This window comes from Rhinopithecus roxellana, chromosome 1 (genome assembly GCF_007565055.1).
Source record: "Rhinopithecus roxellana isolate Shanxi Qingling chromosome 1, ASM756505v1, whole genome shotgun sequence".
NCBI lineage: Eukaryota > Metazoa > Chordata > Mammalia > Primates > Cercopithecidae > Rhinopithecus > Rhinopithecus roxellana.
In genome coordinates, this window is record NC_044549.1 from 181,661,934 (window position 1) to 181,680,456 (window position 18,523).

General features: G+C 42.5%; 2 protein-coding genes across 4 annotated transcripts in view; both read left to right on the forward strand.

Annotated features, from left to right (window-relative positions):
* The window catches only part of TMEM108 (transmembrane protein 108), a 354,460-nt gene that overhangs the window by 313,723 nt on the left and 22,214 nt on the right, over positions 1-18,523 (forward strand). The window lies entirely within an intron of this gene.
* On the forward strand, positions 1,140-2,147 carry LOC104673767 (60S ribosomal protein L15). The gene has a single exon (XM_010377902.1). The coding sequence runs from the start codon at positions 1,249-1,251 to the stop codon at positions 1,861-1,863; it is 615 nt and encodes a 204-aa protein (XP_010376204.1). The 5' UTR covers positions 1,140-1,248; the 3' UTR covers positions 1,864-2,147.

Sequence of the window (18,523 nt, forward strand, 5' to 3'; positions counted from 1 at the left end):
AGTCTTGACGTCAGTTTTTATGTTATAAAACTTATGTCTGTGCCTGTTCTATTGTAAACCACCTTGAAGCCTCTTTGAAAAAGTGAAAGACATACATCACAGACCTACTCTGTCATCTCAGACCTCCATGTCTGTGGTGAGAGCACGATGTACACCACATCAGGGGCCTGCTGCTAAAGCTGTCAGCTGGGGATGTTGCCTGGCTGGGGCACACTGGAGATTCAGATCATGTGGAGCCACCCAAGAGACCTGATCAGGCATCTGAGACTCTGGCCACATTACAGGGGCACAGAATGGTGAGCTGGCATCTAGAACATTGAATCACTCAGCCTCATCTCCACGGGAGCTTTGCAAGGAAGCTTGTTTGTTACAGTGAGTTGTACAGAACAGAAATATTGGCTTTGATTCTTGCAGCACCTCTGTGAATTAGCATAAGATAGAAAGAACAGAGGTTTGGAGTAAGACAGACCTGAACCTCGAGCAGGAGAAGGACATAAGGTCTGTGACAGAAGAGGTCTGCCATATAGCAGGGTACTTTCCCTGCCACCCCATCATGCCCCCCTCCCCCATTAAACAGAACCCCTCAAGCCCAGCTCAGAGAGGGGCATAAGGAGCCAGGCAGACTTTTTCACTGGTAGCAGGCGCTTGTCACATTCTACTTTAAATGTCATATAACCATTTTTTCAAATGGATATAAATTCCTAATTTGGCTTTTTCCTTTACACATTCCTTTGGCATATGTACTAAGCACATGTTTAAAAAAAAAAAAAAAAACTAGCTGTAATTCACTTCTGATTTTCTTACTTTAAAATGATCGTCACTTCATACTCATGCATATTTCATTATGTAAACCATAAGATCCTTTTTGAACTCATGGGAGGAAGGGTAGGCAAGTGTAAAGATACAGTTTTGTGGGTCATACCGAGTTCGCACCTACAAGAATTGCATAGTGAGACCTATTTCCACCCACATGACTTCCAGTGCACAGATACTCAGCTGGATGTATCTAAATGTCACTGCAGAGCATTTGTGAATGGTTATAAAGAAGAAAAATGACACAACATGCTGCTTTGAGGCCATTGGTTTTTTCCTTTTTTTTTTGTTTTTACCTCCTAAAATTCAAAATTAGAACTTCTTTGCTCTTCCATCCGCCGTTGATCGTGTTCCTCTTCAGCCATCCAGGCCCGGGGACCCTGCGTCCTCCGAGATAGGTCTCCCTCCTGTGCGGCCAGAGTTTGGTAAGCCAAGATGGGTGCATACAAGTACATCCAGGAGCTATGGAGAAAGAAGCAGTCTGATGTCATGCGCTTTCTTCTGAGGGTCCGCTGCTGGCAGTACCGCCAGCTCTCTGCTCTCCACAGGGCTCCCCGCCCCACCCGGCCTGATAAAGCGCGCCGACTGGGCTACAAGGCCAAGCAAGGTTACGTTATATATAGGATTCGTGTTCGCCGTGGTGGCCGAAAACGCCCAGTTCCTAAGGGTGCAACTTACGGCAAGCCTGTCCATCATGGTGTTAACCAGCTAAAGTTTGCTCGAAGCCTTCAGTCCGTTGCAGAGGAGCGAGCTGGACGCCACTGTGGGGCTCTGAGAGTCCTGAATTCTTACTGGGTTGGAGAAGATTCCACATACAAATTTTTTGAGGTTATCCTCATTGATCCATTCCATAAAGCTATCAGAAGAAATCCTGACACCCAGTGGATCACCAAACCAGTCCACAAGCACAGGGAGATGCGTGGGCTGACATCTGCAGGCCGAAAGAGCCGTGGCCTTGGAAAGGGCCATAAGTTCCACCATACTATTGGTGGTTCTCGCCGGGCAGCTTGGAGAAGGCGCAATACTCTCCAGCTCCACCGTTACCGCTAATATAAGTAAAGTTTGTAAAATTCATACCTAATAAACAATTTAGGACAGTCATGTCTGCTTACAGGTGTTATTTGTCTGTTAAAACTAGTCTGCAGATTGTTTCTTGAATGCTTTGTCAAATTAAGAAAGTTAAAGTGCAATAATGTTTGAAGACAATAAGTGGTGGTGTATCTTGTTTCTAATAAGATAAACTTTTTTGTCTTTGCTTTATCTTATTAGGGAGTTGTATGTCAGTGTATAAAACATACTGTGGTATAATAGGTTTAAAATAAATTCTTTAAGAGAAAAAAAAATTAGAACTTCATTTAATTAAATACACGTCTTCATCTAGGCTTATGTTGTTAGAGAAACTCCTGTTTATCTTAATATCTCTGAAACCAGGATGCATCTTATGGTCTCTGTCAGCCAGACTCATGATGTAGTTACCACTGCCCATGATGGGTGAATGTTGGTTGTAGTTGTTCACCTCATCATCTCTCCATTTGAGGCAAATGCATCATTGGTGCTGTGTGTATTTAACTGCTGTTTTAAAAGCCTTCACAAAGATTTAATGTGATTTAGAATTGAAACACAAAGTTGTTCTGTGTGCAGAAGGGCAAAGCAGAGCAGCAGGCCAGGAATTTGATATTCATGGAACAAATGTCATCATTGTGAGAATGCTCTCCATTCCATATTACAAAGCAACAACCGAGTTCTACATGGGACCAAAGGAAAGAAGACACTCACAAAGCAGTTGAAACTAGGTATTTTGTTGCTGAGATGCTTGCAAAAAGATTGGCAGTTACACACGACTTACTGTAACTGAAGGTAGCAGGGATGTATGATAAACTGGTTAGATAAGTCTAAAGGAGTTCTTTCAATAAGGATAGAATAAAGATTGTAAATGGAAGAAACCATTGTGACATAGTTTAATTGCCAGCTTTTTTCTTTCTAACTGGCACAAAAAAAAAGGTGTATTTCTTCTTATATTTGATGAAATATGGGACCTAAAAAAGAAGAACTAGGAAGCCCTACCCAAAGCAATCAGGCAAGAGAAAGAAATATAGGGCATCCAAATTGGAAAACAGGAAATCAAACTGTCAATGTTCTCCAATGATATGATCATATATGTAGAACACCCTAAAGACTTATCCAAAAAGCTCCGAGATCTGATAAACAAATTCAGCAGAGTCTCAAGTTACAAAATCAATGTACACAAATCAGTAGTACTGCTATACACCAACAACAACCAAGCTGAGAATCAAATCAAGAACTCGATCACTTTTACAACAGCTGGAAAAAAAAAAAAAGAAAACCCTAGGAATATACTTAACCAAGCAGGTGAAAGATCTCTACAAGGAAAACTACAAAACACTGCTGAAAGAAATAATAGATAACACAAACAAATGGATTCACATCTCGTGCTCATGGATGGGAAGAATCAATATTGTGAAAATGACCAGACTGCCAAAAGCAATTTACAGATTCAATGCAATTCCTATCAAAATACCATTATAATTTTTCACAGAACTAGAAAAAACAATTCTAAAATTCATATGGAACCAAAAAGAGCCCACATAGCCAAAGCAATAGTAAGCAAACAGAACAGATCTGGAGACATCACATTACCAATCTTCAAATTATACTACAAGGCTATAGTTACCAAAACAGCATGGTACTCATATAAAAATAGGCACTTAGACCAATGGGACAGAATAGAGAACCCAGAAATAAAACCAAACACCTACAGCTAACTGATCTACAAACCATGCAAAAACATAAACTGGGGAAAGGACACCCTATTTAATAAATGGTACTGGGAAAACTGGCAGGCCACATGTAGAAGAATGAAACTGAATCCCTATCCCTCACCTTATACAAAAATAAATTCAAGATGGATCAAAGACTTAAATCTAAGACCTGAAACCATAAAAATTCTAGAAGATAACATTGGAAAAACTCCTCTGGACATTGGCCTAGGCAAAGAATTTATGACCAAGAACCCAAAAGCAAATGCAACAAAAATAAAAATAAATAAATGGGACCTAATTAAACTAAAAAGCTTCTACACAGTAAAATTGGCAGTGTAAACAGACAATATTTGCAAACTATGCATCCAACACAGGACTAGAGTCCAGAATCTACAAGGAACTTACATCAGCAAGACAAAACCAATCCCATCAAAAAGTGGGCAATGGACATAAATAGACATTTCTCAAAAGAAGATATACAAATGGCCATTAAAAATGAAAAAAATGTTCAACATTGCCAATCATCAGGGAAATGCTAATTAAAACTGCAATGAGATACCACCTTACTCCTGCAAGAACGGCCATAATTTAAAAGTCAAAAATCAATAGTCGTTGGCATGGATGTGGTGAAAAGGGAACACTGTTACACTGTTGGTGGAAATGTAAATTAGTACAACCACTATAGAAAACAGTATGGAGATTCCTTAAAGAACTAAAAGTAGATCTACCATTCAATCCAGCAATCCCACTACTGGGTATCTATCAAAGAATAAGAAGTCATTATATGAAAAAGATACAAGCACATGCATGTTTATAGCAGCACAATTCACAATTACAGAGATATGGAACCAACCTAAGTGCCCACCAACCAACGAATGGATAAAGAAAATGTGGTGTACATACACTATGGAATACTACTCAGCCATAAAAAGAAACAAAATAATGTGATTTGCAGCAACTTAGATGGAACTGGAGTCCATTATTCTAAGTGAAGTAACTTAGGAATGCCAAACCAAACACTGTATGTTATCACTTACAAGTGACAGCTAAGCTATGATGATGCAGAGACATACAAAGTGATATAATGGACTTTGGGGACTCAGAGTGTAGTTGGACATTGGGAGGTGGGTGAGGGATAAAAGACGACATAGTGGGTGCAGTGTACACTTCTCAGGTGGCAGGTGCACTAAAATCTTGGAATTCACCACTGTAGAACTCATCCATGTAACCAAAAACCACCTGTACCCCAAAAATATTGAAATAAAAAATAAAGCTTAATAAAAGTGAAAGAAAAAAGACAAGCTATAGTTTCCTTAGATAACTGTTATACCTATTGCCCAGTTGTTAGATGAAAAAACTCATAAAATTTACTCCCAGAATCACATATGTCTACCACTTATCTGACCACAAGCTCACAAAAATTTCATGGCATCCTTGAAGAAGGAAGCTATTCAGGAGTCTATGGTCTTTTTTTTTTTTTTTCCTTTCGAGATGAAGTCTTGCTCTGTCACCCAGGCTGGAGTGTAGTGGTGTGATCTCAACTCACTACAACCTCTGCCTCCCAGATTCAAGTGATTCTCCTGCCTTAGCCTCCCAAATAGCTGAGATTACAAGCGTGTGCCACCACGCCTGGCTAATTTTTATATTTTTAGTAGAGACAGGGTTTCACCATGTTGGCCAGACTGGTCTCAAACTCCTGACTTCATGATCTGCCCACCTCAGCCTCCCAAAGTCCTGGGATTACAGGTGTGAGTCACCATGCCTGTCCAAGTGTATGGTCTTACAGATGGAGATGCTGAAGCCCAAGCCCAAAAGCTTTCATTATTTATTTATTCACATAGAGCGTGAGAATGTGCTGCGTGGATGCCCATGTCCAGTGCTCCAGGTGGACTCTCTGGGCATAAAGGGGAATAGAGGGGAAGAAGAGGAAAAGAGGATAGGGAAGTGGTTTCTCTTTGAGCAGTTATTCATTCTGCTCTTGGGAAGTTTTTATTTTCTCCAGCACCTGCTCCAGGACACCTTCCCTCCAATTCACTTTCTCCTGTCCCTTCTTCCCCAACCCACAGCTACTTCTTTTGCTTCTGTTCACTCATCTCCTCCCTTCCCATCCCTCTTCTAAACTTTGTGGTGGCAGATTAGTTGGGGTGGAGAAGGATATGGGAGCATGTAGGGAGAAAGCAACACAAACAGGCCTTGGGGAAACATTTTAAAAACTTACTGGGAACCTTCCCCACCTCAACTCCTGCCGTCTCTAGATCAGGAGTTGGCAAACTACGGCCTGCCATCTCTTCTTATAAATAATGTCATATTGAAACAGCCACACCCGTTCATTTACATCAGGTCTGTGGTTTCACCCTACAGTGGCAAAATTGAGTACTGTAATTTTGGTCAGGACCATATCCATCAAGCCTATAATGTTTACTATCTGATCATTTACAGAAAGTAAAGTTGTTGACTCCTAGTCTTCGTAAGTGCTGCCCTGAGAGTCTTCTACAGAATTCTCATTCTGTAAAATGTTAAGTAGGTATTGCTGGCAAGAAAATTCTACAGTCAAATCATTTTGAAAACCCTGCTTTTTAATCCCAGGACTTCTTAGAGCTTTTATTAAGTTAATGTGCATTATGAATTTCTAAGAGGTCCCCATAGTTTGCAGCATTTTCCCAAGTTTATTTGGGAACCCTTTTCTTACAAATACAGAGTGATGCATAGAGCTCCTGAGAACACACTTTGGGAGATGAGATGGCTCTTTAACAATAGCCAAGATATATTGTTAAGTGAGAAAAACAAGGTGTGTCCAGGACACACTCAACTGTATGAAAAGTGGGAGAGGGAAAATGTAGGTAAGTGTTTGCTTGTGACGTTTTAGTTGTGTCTGGAAAGGTCCATGAGGAACTGGTAATGCTACTCACCTTCGGTGGGTTAAAGCTGGGAGAGAGACATCACACAGTAGTTATTTTCTGCATCTTGACTTTTGCATTATGCCAGTATACTTTATTACCTAAACAATCAATTAATCCATCTGTCAGTCAGCATAATTAAATTTTTAAACCAAAAGGTAAAATGGTAAAGCACTTGGAAAACAGTTTGCCAGTTTTTAATCAAGTTCAATAGACACTTACCATATGTCCCAGAGTTCCATCTCTAGGTATTTTCCCAAGCTAAATGAAAACATATGTCCTCACAAAGAATTTGTAAACAAATGTTCATAGCAGCTTTATTCATAATAGCCCTAAACTGGAAAACAATTCAGCTGTGTATCATCAGATGAACAAATATATGAATTGGTCATATCCCTGTAATGGAATACTACTCAACAGTTAAAAACAAAAAAGGAGCAAACCACGGATACCTGCAGCAAATGGATAAATTTCACAGATGTTAAGTTTGGTGAAAGCCAGACACAAAAGATTCTATTTAATTTCAATTTTGTAAAAATCTAGAACACACAAAAGAAACCTACAGTGATAGAAAGCAGATCATTTGCTTGGAGTGAGGGTTGGGGAGGAGATTTAACTGTAAAGGGACATGAGGGAACTTTTTGGAGACACGGAAGTTTTCTGTGTCTTGATAATAGTAGTGGCTACACAAATGTATACTTTTGCCAAAACTTGCCAATCTGTACACTTAAAATGGTGAATTTTATTGTATGTAAATCATACCTCAATAAAGTTAATTTTAAAAAGAAATGTCTCTTAAAAGGGAGCAATGAAGGAGTAAGGGATATTCAATAATTTTAAAATGGGGTCAAGCAGCCCTGCAGTTGATTGCAAAAGGTTACTGTCACTCTCTAGGTGAGCGTTCTCTGGAACTCCTAGAGAAATAGAAACGAGCAGCCCGTAACTGGCTGCATTTGTTCTTTGTCCAAGCCAGCTGAGGGATCTGGTCTGAAAACCAGTTCTGCAGAAATAAACCTGCTTCACCTGATTGAAGGTTCCCACTCACCAGGAGTGAGGCTGGTGACCTTTCTCCCACTTGTGCACTGTCTCTGACGATAGTCCCTCCTTTTTCTGGAAACTTGCCAATTCCAAGCGTGGCCCCAAAGTCATTTTGGGTGTACCACGTGGTGAAAATGTAAGCAGCACATCGGACCTCACTGCAGCCTTGAAAGATTATCCCCAGTGGGCTATCTCCAGTTTACAAACCAACTGAACTCCAAAGTAAGAGACAGTGAAGAAGCTATTTGACTCTTAGAACACATTTCCTGATTAAAATAGTATTATGAATGGTAAAAACAAACAAAAAAATAGGCTGATCTCTAAAAGGCCACTAGAGTTTTAGGACATCACAGCCCTCATGTAACCTCAAGACCACCTGTATCCTTTGTTCCTATTCCCACTTCAAGGTCGTGTCTCTTCATACTGGACATAGGAATCAACCTTGCCTGCAGACCTTTAAGGATAAGTCATCTTTCCTATGACACAGTTTTAAACCTTGCAATCATTTCTGCTTAATAGCTGTCTATGTAGAGTCATGTGTAATCTAGCAGACATTTCTAGGCATTGCAACAGACCCACTAGGGACTATAGCACATGCATTAGAGTGTGGCCAAGCCAGGTAAGCTGTGACTCAAAGAGCCTGCACTGAAAGCAAAGAGCCCTGGACATACCAGCTCTGAAGTGTTAGGCAAATTACTTAATCTGTTTGTATGTTTCCTCATCTGTAAGATAACTGTGATAATAATACCTAGTTTAAAAGGTTATCATGTGGATTTAATGAGGTAGCGGAGGAGTTCCATTTATGAATGCTGAGCAACAAAACCACCCCAAAAGTCAGCATGTTAAAAGAATGACACCATTCATTTTGTTTGAAAGTGTGCAATCTGGAAAATACTTAGTGGGGACAGCTTGTCTCAGCTTCCCTTGGCATCAGCTGGGCTGAAATCACCTGAAGGTTTGCCCACTCACATGTCTGGCAGTTGCTGCTGGGAAGATTCACATAGCTGGAGGCTTGGACACCTGGGACTCCTAAGCATCTCTCTCCATCTGTGTGTGGTCTCTCGAGCATGGCAGCTTCAGGGTAGCCAGATTTTTTACACGTTATCTTTCATGACCTGGGCTTGGAACTCATGGAATCACTTCTGCCATAGTCACCAAAAGCTGGCCATATGAAAGAGGAGGGAATGCAGACCCCACTTCTCAGTACATAGCAAATCACATTGTAAGAACCTGTGGGATAAGATATTTTGGTGCAGTTGTGCTGGGAAAATATAACCTGGCATAGTAGCAAACTGCTTAACACCTGGAAAAAGTAGGACCAAATAAATGATATGTATTTGCCCATTCCTATCACCACCCCCACCTCGCTATCACTTCTATAATTAACATTATTAGTGCTACTGCTAGTGAACCTGATGCACCTTTCAGTTCTGATGATGTGATGCTTGCCCTTCCTGCTGTGGGGAGATGAGGGTCACAGACCCAAGGGTACTTCCAGGAAATGGTGTAACAGAAACTTTGCTGCTGGCCCAAAAGTTCCACAACATAATTCACTGTGCATGAAGATGATATCATTGTTATGAGCAAAGATGGCTGCAAATACACAAGCTGAAAATAAAAAGGAAACTGGTTGTAGGTGGGGTGAAAAAGGCTTTTGTAGAAAGATGAGTTTGTTCTGAACCTGCAGCCTCCTCCACAGTGATGATGTCCCATGGAGCCCCTTCTTTCCAGCCCTCCACTCCCACTCTCCCGGGGAAACAAATGTGGCCAGAGCTTACCAAGACCTTTAATTCACAATGTGTCATACCCACACCACGGTGCAGGGGCTTCTTTGGACTCATGTCCCTCTCTGTGACCCTACTGAAGACCAAGGACAAATTTTGGGCTTTATCAGCTGTAAGGCATTCATTTGGTAGGAGCCCAAAATAAAATAAAAGCTATAAATACATAGTGCAAAATCATGGAGTTAGTGTAGAATCTTTTCCTAATGGAAAAGGATCTCTGCAGCCACCTCTAATCCTCCCATAGCTTGTGGTGCTCTCAGGAAGCAGCTCTATTTAGAGGCTGACCCGCTTGTCACAAGCTGGCTCCTGAGCTCTTGCTGCTTCTCTCTTGCTCTCTCTCTCTCTGAACCTGGGTTGTCCATCTGCCCCACATCCAGCTGGTGCTAGCACAATACAGGAAATGATAAACACACCTTTTGAGGTCATGCTTTACAAATGCAAATTATTTTCACTAAGAGCACACAGTTTAGATCCAATTTGTTCTTGGCTCTCTTTAGATTAAAAAGGTGCAGAGGGCAGGGGACCCAACCAGGCCAGAGGGTGTTGTTTCCAGAAAAACCAGCATCTAAAGGAGCCAAGCAGAATGGGATAGAGATTTGCTATAGGCCACCTACTTTTATGTCAAACTTACTACATGCGTGGACCATTTCTGTGTGGCCTTCCCTGCCCTGCCTTTTCTCCAATACTATTGTGATGAACAACTTGGTCTTCCCCTCTAATTGAATTGGTTACTGATTCCTCTGTACTGCCTTAGAGAAGTACCTCTTATACTTTGGTCAGACCAGAATCACCTGGACACATAGCTTGCTGGGCCTCTCCCCAGGGTTTCTAATTCAGTCCATCTGAAACAGGGACCCAACAGTCTGTATTTCCAACAAATTCCCAGGTGATACTGATGCTGGTTGTTCACTCTTAGAATAGTTTTTCTGGTAGTATATATACCTTTATGATGGTATTTCTTACTTTCTGCTTTTCAGTATTTTTTTTTTTCTTGAGACAGGGTCTTGCTCTGTCATCCAAGCTGAAGTGCAGTAGCGTGATCACAGTTCACTACAGCCTCTTAGGCTCAAGCAATCCTCCCACCTCAGCCACCTGAGTAGCTGGGACGACAGGTGCGCACCACCACACCCAGCTGATTTTTTGTATTTTTTTAGAGACAAGGTTTTGCTGTTGCCCAAGTTCGTCTTGAACTGGTGGGCTCAAGCAATCTGTCTGCCTTGGCCTCCCACAGTGCTGGGGTTATAAGCATAAGCCACTGCTCCCAGCCCATTATTATTTTTCTAGCAAAGACTTAGGTCAGTACTGTCCAATAGAAATATAATACAAGCCACATATATAATTTTAATTTATATAGCAATCACATGAATTAAAGTGGAGAATTAATAATTCACCCAATATATCGAAAATATTTCAACGTGTAGTCAATACAAAAGTTAATGGAATATTCTACCTTGTTTCGTAGTAAGTCTTCAAAACTGCATATATATTATTTTATACTTACAGTACACAACTACATTTAGAGTGCTTAATAGCCACATGTGACTAGTGTCTACCATATTGGGCAAGGCAGACTTAAATAATGCTTACTGTGTACCAGACAGTGGCACAGACTCCTTACATGTTAACTCTTTTAGTCCTCACAATAATCCAATGATGTGGCTACTGTTGTAATTCTCATTTTACTGGTGGGGAAACAGGCACAAAGAGCTTAAATAGCTTGTCCCAGGCCACTGAGCTAGAAATTGGGAGAGAGAAGTTTGAACCTTGGCAGTCTGGCCTCAGGGTCAGCCACTTTACCACAAGCCTCTCCTGCTCAACTACAACTCCCTGGACAGTAGGAAGGAAACATTATTTCTTTTGTGTGTCCCATATCAGAGGCAATTCTTAGCTCAGACAGGACAGCCAGTAAGTGTGTGCTGGATGAATTAAATGAGTGAGAGGAAGGTGAAGCACTGACAAGGGATTTGTCAAACATGTTCTGCCAACAGGATTAAGTGCCTCCAACCATCACTGTGTATGACTGAGTGAGAAGAAATATTTTAAAATTAAATTTGAAATCACCTAGTCATAATGAGCTTCCAGGATAATAGAAAGATGTGAGAAAATACATAATGACAGGAATAAAAGGCTTATGTACCATCTATTAGAGTGGCAGTCATGATTAGAGTGACCAGAACCTGGAAGGAGTACATGAAGGAAGCCTACCTGAAAGGGGTGAATCCTTAAAGGGATGTTAAATGGGATGAAAGGAGTATTGTGGAGAAAGACATGGGAAATGATTGACAAGAAGGAAGAATTGTCTCCCTCATCGTGAACATTAATTGAGTATCATCTGTGGCAGACCTGGTTCCCAGGAAGCAGGAAATTTGCATACCGGAGGTATTCCAGAAGTACTCCCAGAATCAACATCTTCAGGAAAGTAAGAGAAGCCGGATCAAGCAAGGGGCGGAAGTTGGGCTGCAACACAGCCACGCCAAGTCCTTAGCCAACCCTACGGGGAATTCCAGAGCTGGGATGGCTCTTCGTAGTCTTCCCACATTGGAGCAAGGCCGCTCTTTTAAGGCAGCTCCATTCCTTTTACAGGAACCAGTCATTGGATACTGGTTTCCTGGGAAAGGGGTGTAACCTTGAGCAAGGCAGCTCTCTTAATCCAAGGACAATAGCTGAAGAGAAGTTCAGCTGTGTGCTATCATCTGGCACCCCTCCTAGCAGCTCCGGAATGAGAACCTCATTGTTGTGGGTTGGGGGAGGAATCTGGGTAGTGGACTACAGCATCCACTACATCAACCCAATGCAAAATCTAAAAGAACCCAAAGAGGACATCATGATAAATGGAAAGAGCCTGACAGAATCCCAACCCTGCCAGCTTATCTGGGAAATTGAGGCAAGGCCATAAAGCTAGTGAGTAAATTTATACCTAGTTTTGTGAGATTCTGGTGTTTGTCTCCACACCTCCTCAGGAAAGAGAAAAGGGAGGACACAGGAAATACACATAGGGTGGTATTTATGTGTCCGGGTACCTGGTTTTGTTAGGAGCTATGGTTGGGGTGAGAGAGGATCAACTAAGCAAATCTCAGAGACAAGGAGCCACTTTCTCCTATTCCCCCTGCCTAGGACATAGGGGCAGCTACCCTTCTGTTACTGAGGAGGGTGTTTCTACAAGAGACAACATCCCCAGGTTGGGTTGTGGTGGTCTGTCTCCCCACTTCCAAGCTTAGCCTGGAGATAAGAGCCTTTCAGGGGATCCACTTAAGCTTTCATCTTGGTCTTATTTTCTTGGGTTCAACTCAGAGGCAGGGTTTGAACTATATCCCTAGCTGGAATGGGGGCCAGACCAAAATGGAACAGCCCTAAAGAGCCTGACTCTGCAGGGTCATCTGCTTATCATCTCCAAGGTCTGGTGAAGCTAGGAGCCCTTTAATCAGGTGATGAGCTCACCAGGAGCAGAAGTAATCAGGAATAACTACTAAAGAAGTTTGCAGCTGGCAGTGTCTACAGCTGAGAATAGAGGGAGACAGAGAATGGGGGGGAGTATGAAAAAAACAGTAATAGACTTAGCTGTGCATCTTGGCTCCACCCTGAATGTGTGACCTTGGATAAATCTTTTAACCTCTCTGAACTTTAGTTTTAGGGAATGAAGCACATCTTACAAAAGCTGCTTAAGTATCAAATCAGTTTTCGGGAGTAAAGTTATTTGCAGATGTGGTAGGTGCTTAATAAATGTGTGTTCCTCTTCTGAACATAACACAGGGTAAAGTGTTTCTACCTATGGATAAACTTTACAAAATTTGCCAGAATTTTCCCTACCAATATGCGTCTTATTGCCCATGGTGGGGAATGAGATAGTAGCAGCTGAGATCCATGGCTATGATCAGGATACTAGTTTATCTGGGATACACAAAGCCACACTCAGCCCTCAATAAATGTTTGTTGAATATGTAAATGAAGAAATGAACAAACGGTGGAGTGATGATAAGAGAACTCAGCTTTCCCTTCTTCCAGGAAGTCTTCCCAGGTTCCTCCAGCTTTCTTGGGTTCCCTAAAAAGCTTCTACATGTACAATATGCTCCATCCAATGTGCTTCTGAATTATAGACCATCTTCCATTATTCTCTCCTTGTTCTTTGTATGTTGAGCTTGTCTCCTTGGCTTGATGTGGACAAATGGTGTTATTAGTTTTTCCACCAGAAAGCCACAGTGAATCATTCAGGTATGCAAATCCACAGATTTGTAGCCCAAAAGAGAATGATAAAAAGGTGGAGGGTGAGTACCCTTGTAATCACATAGCACATGGGTTAAGATTTGTCCTTTTCTACCTCATAGGGTTTTGTGAAGATTAAGATGATATATGGAAATTGATTAGTACAGTGTTGTCATGCTGGACCCTTGTTGACTTCAGTAGTGATGGTACCATGTTCGAGAGGCTGAAAAAGAGACCTGGAGCCAGCAAATGAGACATCAGGTTTATTGAGGGGACTCACATATGGAGGAGTCCAGTGGTGATGAGCTGGACAGAACTGCATCTGCTGGTAAAAAGCATGCAGTTGATATAGCATTTGCACTTAGCGCCCTACCCTTAACAACCTCCACCTGTCAACTTTCATTTAACCCAAAATAAAGGGCTTCATTCCATGTAGCCTGTAGGCCTGCATTCCATGAAATGGGCCAGAGGTTCAGATGTTTCTCATAAGTAAGGAATGAATCTCCTAATCGGTCACTCCCAGATTTCTTAGCTTGGAATTCTAAGCACACATTCTTCTTAGACCATAGGGTCATTCTCAGGATAGGCTTAAGGTAAGCCATGGCTGTCAGGTGCAGCCATACAAGTGCCTAGCACATAGTAGATACTCAATAAATGGAAATTTAGCATTAGTGATGGTATCAGTATTGATATTGGGGAGGGTGGTAGATAATGGAGGAGGGAAGAGGAGAAGAAAGCTTTTTAATTCCCACACATGCACAGCCTGGAGGGCTGAGTTTCAGAATTCAGTTGTGAAATTCAGCTTATGCCCAAAACCCAAATTACACCTTGGGGTATGGCATCCTGCCTTGAAATGGGAAATTGGGCAGTCTCACAAGGATGCACAGCTGTGTTGCCTGAGCTGTTTTGTTCCAGGCAAACTGGAGCAGGCAGTGAACCTTTGGCAACTGAGGAGAGCAGGGCCAGACAGCTTTGCAGCCATCCAACAGAACCAAGTGAGAATACCAAGCAGCCGTGCACAGGGCTCCAGGAGAAGCCACAGGGGTTCAGGAGCAGGCAAGCTGTGTGCAGAGGAGGCAGACCCCCTCCTTAGACATCAGTCCCTCCTCGGGTAGGCCTGTCCATCCCCTCTTCCTGGACACTTGGCCACTGTCTCTGCTAACCACTAGTTACTGTCTCTTCTCCTTCCTCCTCAACAAGCTCTTTTGTGAGGGGAGAAGAAGTGCTAAGAGATGTCAGCATGCCCGGGAGGATGTCAGGTCAAAAGCCCCAGTGCTCTTTTTAGGTAGGTGATTCTCAGGCATGATCAGACCAGGACATTGTATGTTTTTCCTTTTCTGACTTTGGAGAATTTGAAGCTAAGGGTACACAGATGCTGGTGTGCTCAAGTCAGGTCCTTTAGGCAGGTCCCAGGACTCTCCAAGAGGTTCCTAGGAGTCCCAAAGGTCCTGTTATGCTCTCTGATGAGTGCACTGAACCAGACCCCAAGCCATGGGCTGCAAGCTCTGGGGATTCAGTGCACTGGGTTTATAGGAGCCAAGTGTTCCGGAGACACCACTGCAGGCCTGTCCCTTGCATCTCTGGGGAGTGCCTAGGCCGTTCGTGAGGCTGTTCTATTAGCTGCCCCCCTAACAAAAACTTCTGTTTGTCCTATTTCCTGCTGCTGTCATCACAGCCTTCCAAAAGCATAAGCCTTGAACCAGAAAGCAAAAGCTGGGACTTGTCTCTGTAAAATCCAGATCTTGACAAACACTCTCACACCATCCTTTAGAAGTCTGGAGAGAAATGCAGGCCAGTTTGCCTAGGTAATTAGGAATGGAGCTTGCCATGGGGGGAGCAACAGTGGGACGAGAGGGTCTCTGCAGCAGATCGACAGGAGTTAGGTCCCAGCTCAGCCTTCTCCTGCCTCACCCTGGCCTGTGGGATGTGTGTGCATTTGATGCAGTTAATGTTAATCACAGAAGCAAGCAAAGTAAAAAGATAAATACATGCACTCAAACACACACACACACACACACACACACACACACACATACACACTGAACTGGCATGTCACAGGACTGATGTTATTTACTGCTTGCTTTCATTGACACTGTCTTCAAAGAAATAAACATCTATGATTTTGTAGTAAGCATTCAGCTGCAAATAACTCAAATGTGTGGAATTATTCTTTCATTTTCACATGGTTTCAAAAGCATTATTGTGCTCTGATTATGTATCAGGTAGTGAACTAAGTTCTCAGGCTCTAGATGGCTCAGGTCAAGAACTCACAGCCCCAGGGGAGGGTGTAAGTTTAGTTTAGAAACTAAAACAAGAGTTACCACCTATTTAATGTGAGGCACTGTGTGGGGCCTTCCAAGCATCTTAATCGCATATTCCCACCCTAAAAGCACCCTGCAGATAGGCGTTATTTTCCTTATCATACAGCTGAGAAAAATGAAGCTTAACTAATTTGCCTGAAGTCTACAACTAGAAAGTTGCAAAGCCAACATTGAACCCAAATCCCACTGATCCCATGCCCATGGCCTTCCCACTATGTCCTCTACTGAAGGTCTCTCTGCAGAGAAAAGTCACAATAGGAACAGGAACAGAGTGTCTGGGAGACTGGGCAGGGAGCCACCGTTTCTACCTATAGAGTTGAGAGACCTTGACCTTGCCAAGACAAAATGACAGTCTAGTTGGGTTTTGGAGACGAATGCATCATCACCAAGCAGGAAGGGAGTATGGGCAGAAATTGTGAACGAGACTGGACATATCCATGTCCAGCACCTTATGTGGCTTCCACATTTAAGCAACAGGGTAACCTAGCCCCATGGTACTGATGAATAAGCTTTGATTTTCAATCAGCCTGCTTGGTCAGGAAAGTAGTGGCTGTTTCTATTACATGGGTGGTGTTTACCCTGATTCCACAGTTGGAATTTGAACACGTTAAAAACTGTATGTTCAGGTTGTTGTCTCCCTGACCATTTCACCTCACTCCATACTTTGAATTAGAATGTTTAAAAAGTAAGAACCAGGCAATATAGACAGATACAGCAAAAGTCTTAGAATTTTCCCTCCTCTCTCTAAGTGGACTGCAAAGCACATGAGTAGATACATTTGACTAGAATCTATCAACTAGGCTAAAAGACATCCGAGGATCCAGAAGCTGGCATTAAGGCAGGGAGCATCTCAGCACCCCGCGCCTGCTCCGCCACCTGCATGCCCGCATCTGTGGGTGCATGATCTCACACCAGGGTGCTGGGAAAGTTGCCTACAAGCCTCCCTTCAGTTATGTCCCCTTCTAGAGCCCACCCCATGGGGTAACCTTCACATTGCATTGTCCCTGCTGTCTGCTATCCATGCACCATTTTAAAAAATATATTTTTAAAATTTAGAATAGTTTTAAATATACAGAAAAGTTGCAACAGTAGTACAGAGTTCCTAGATGCCTTGTTTCCACTTTCCTCTGTGATTAGCATCTCATATTACTGTAGTACATTTGTCACAGTTAGTTATATGGATACATTATTATTAACTGAAGTAGCACTTTGTTCAGACTCCTTTTTTTTTTTTTTGCCTAATGTCCTTTTTCTCTTCCAGGATGTCATCTGGGATACCACATTACATTCAGTCTTCATGTCCCCTTAGGCTCCCCTTGGCTGTGACAGCTGCTCAGACCTTCTTTGCTTCTGATGCCCTTTGCAGTTTTGAGTACTCGTCAGCTATTTTGTAGACTCCTTCAATTGGGATTTGTCTGATGTTTTTCTTATGACTATACTGGGATTATAGGTTTGGGAGGGGAAAACTACAGAGATAAAGCACCTCTTTCATATCAAGGGTACATACTGTCATCATGACATTATCACTGTGGATGTTGGCCTTGATCACCTGGCTGAGGTCGTGTTTCTCAGGTTCTCTACTGTAAAGCAGGGAACAGTTTTTATGAACTTCTTCCTTTTAGTTTGGAAGAGTACAAGGCAGTCTGGACTGATGCATTTGTGTTCTTTCCCATGATGTCAGAGAGATGTTCCATGAATATTAATGATCTTGTTATTTTATTAGAGGCTGAGTTGACCTTTTCATCCATCTGATTTGACTCTCATTTTTGTTTATTTGAGGCAAGTCTTTAAGAGAACGCCTTTGGTATGTGAGTTTATGCTCCTGTCACCGCAAATTTTATTTCCTTTTATACTATTAGCTCCTTGCAGGAAATGGCTATGTCCTCAATATGCAGACACCGTATAACAGTCTCCAGCTTTATTCCATCTGTTTCCCCAGCCCACAGTGTGTGTGTGTGCCAGGAAGCTTCATGGCCCTTCTAGTATGCATTTGTTCCTCACTTCCCTGAGGAAACCTGTGGCTGTTGATATGACAAATCATGATGCTGTAGAAAGAGCCTGGCATTGAGATGTTTCCCTTTCTCTGAGCCTGGTCAGGAAAGTGGGACAGTAGGGAAACCCAAGTTAAAATCAGACCGTTGAGCTCCAGCACTTAAAAGCCATTGATGTCTAAATCCAGAATGGTCACTGAAAGAGCTTTGATTTCACTTCTACGTGGATGGTATTCCAGTTACTGCTGCTGCCTAACAAACCACCCAAAACTTAGTGGCTTAGATCAATAGTAATCATTCATTTTGCTCATAAGTCTGTAGCTGGGGAGAAGTCGCTTCTCTCTGCTCTCCCCAGACTCAGGTGCATGGGCTGAGTCTAAGTCAACTTGATGGGCTGGAAGCTCCACTTTCAAGATGGCTCATTCACATGGCCAACAGAGTTGTACTGCTATCATCTGGAAGTGAGGCTGAGGCAGAAGGCCGTGAACCTTGGTTCCTTTCCACATGAGCCCCTCTCTGGGCTGCTCAGGCTTCCTCACAGCATGGCAGCTGACTCCCAAGAGTAAGCACCACAAGAAAACCAAGAAGTAGCCATACCACCTTTTAAGACCCGACCTTAGAAGTCAGGTAGCATCACTGCAGCCACAGTCACAAACCCACCCAGATTTGAGGGAAGGAACATAGACCTTACCTCTCAAC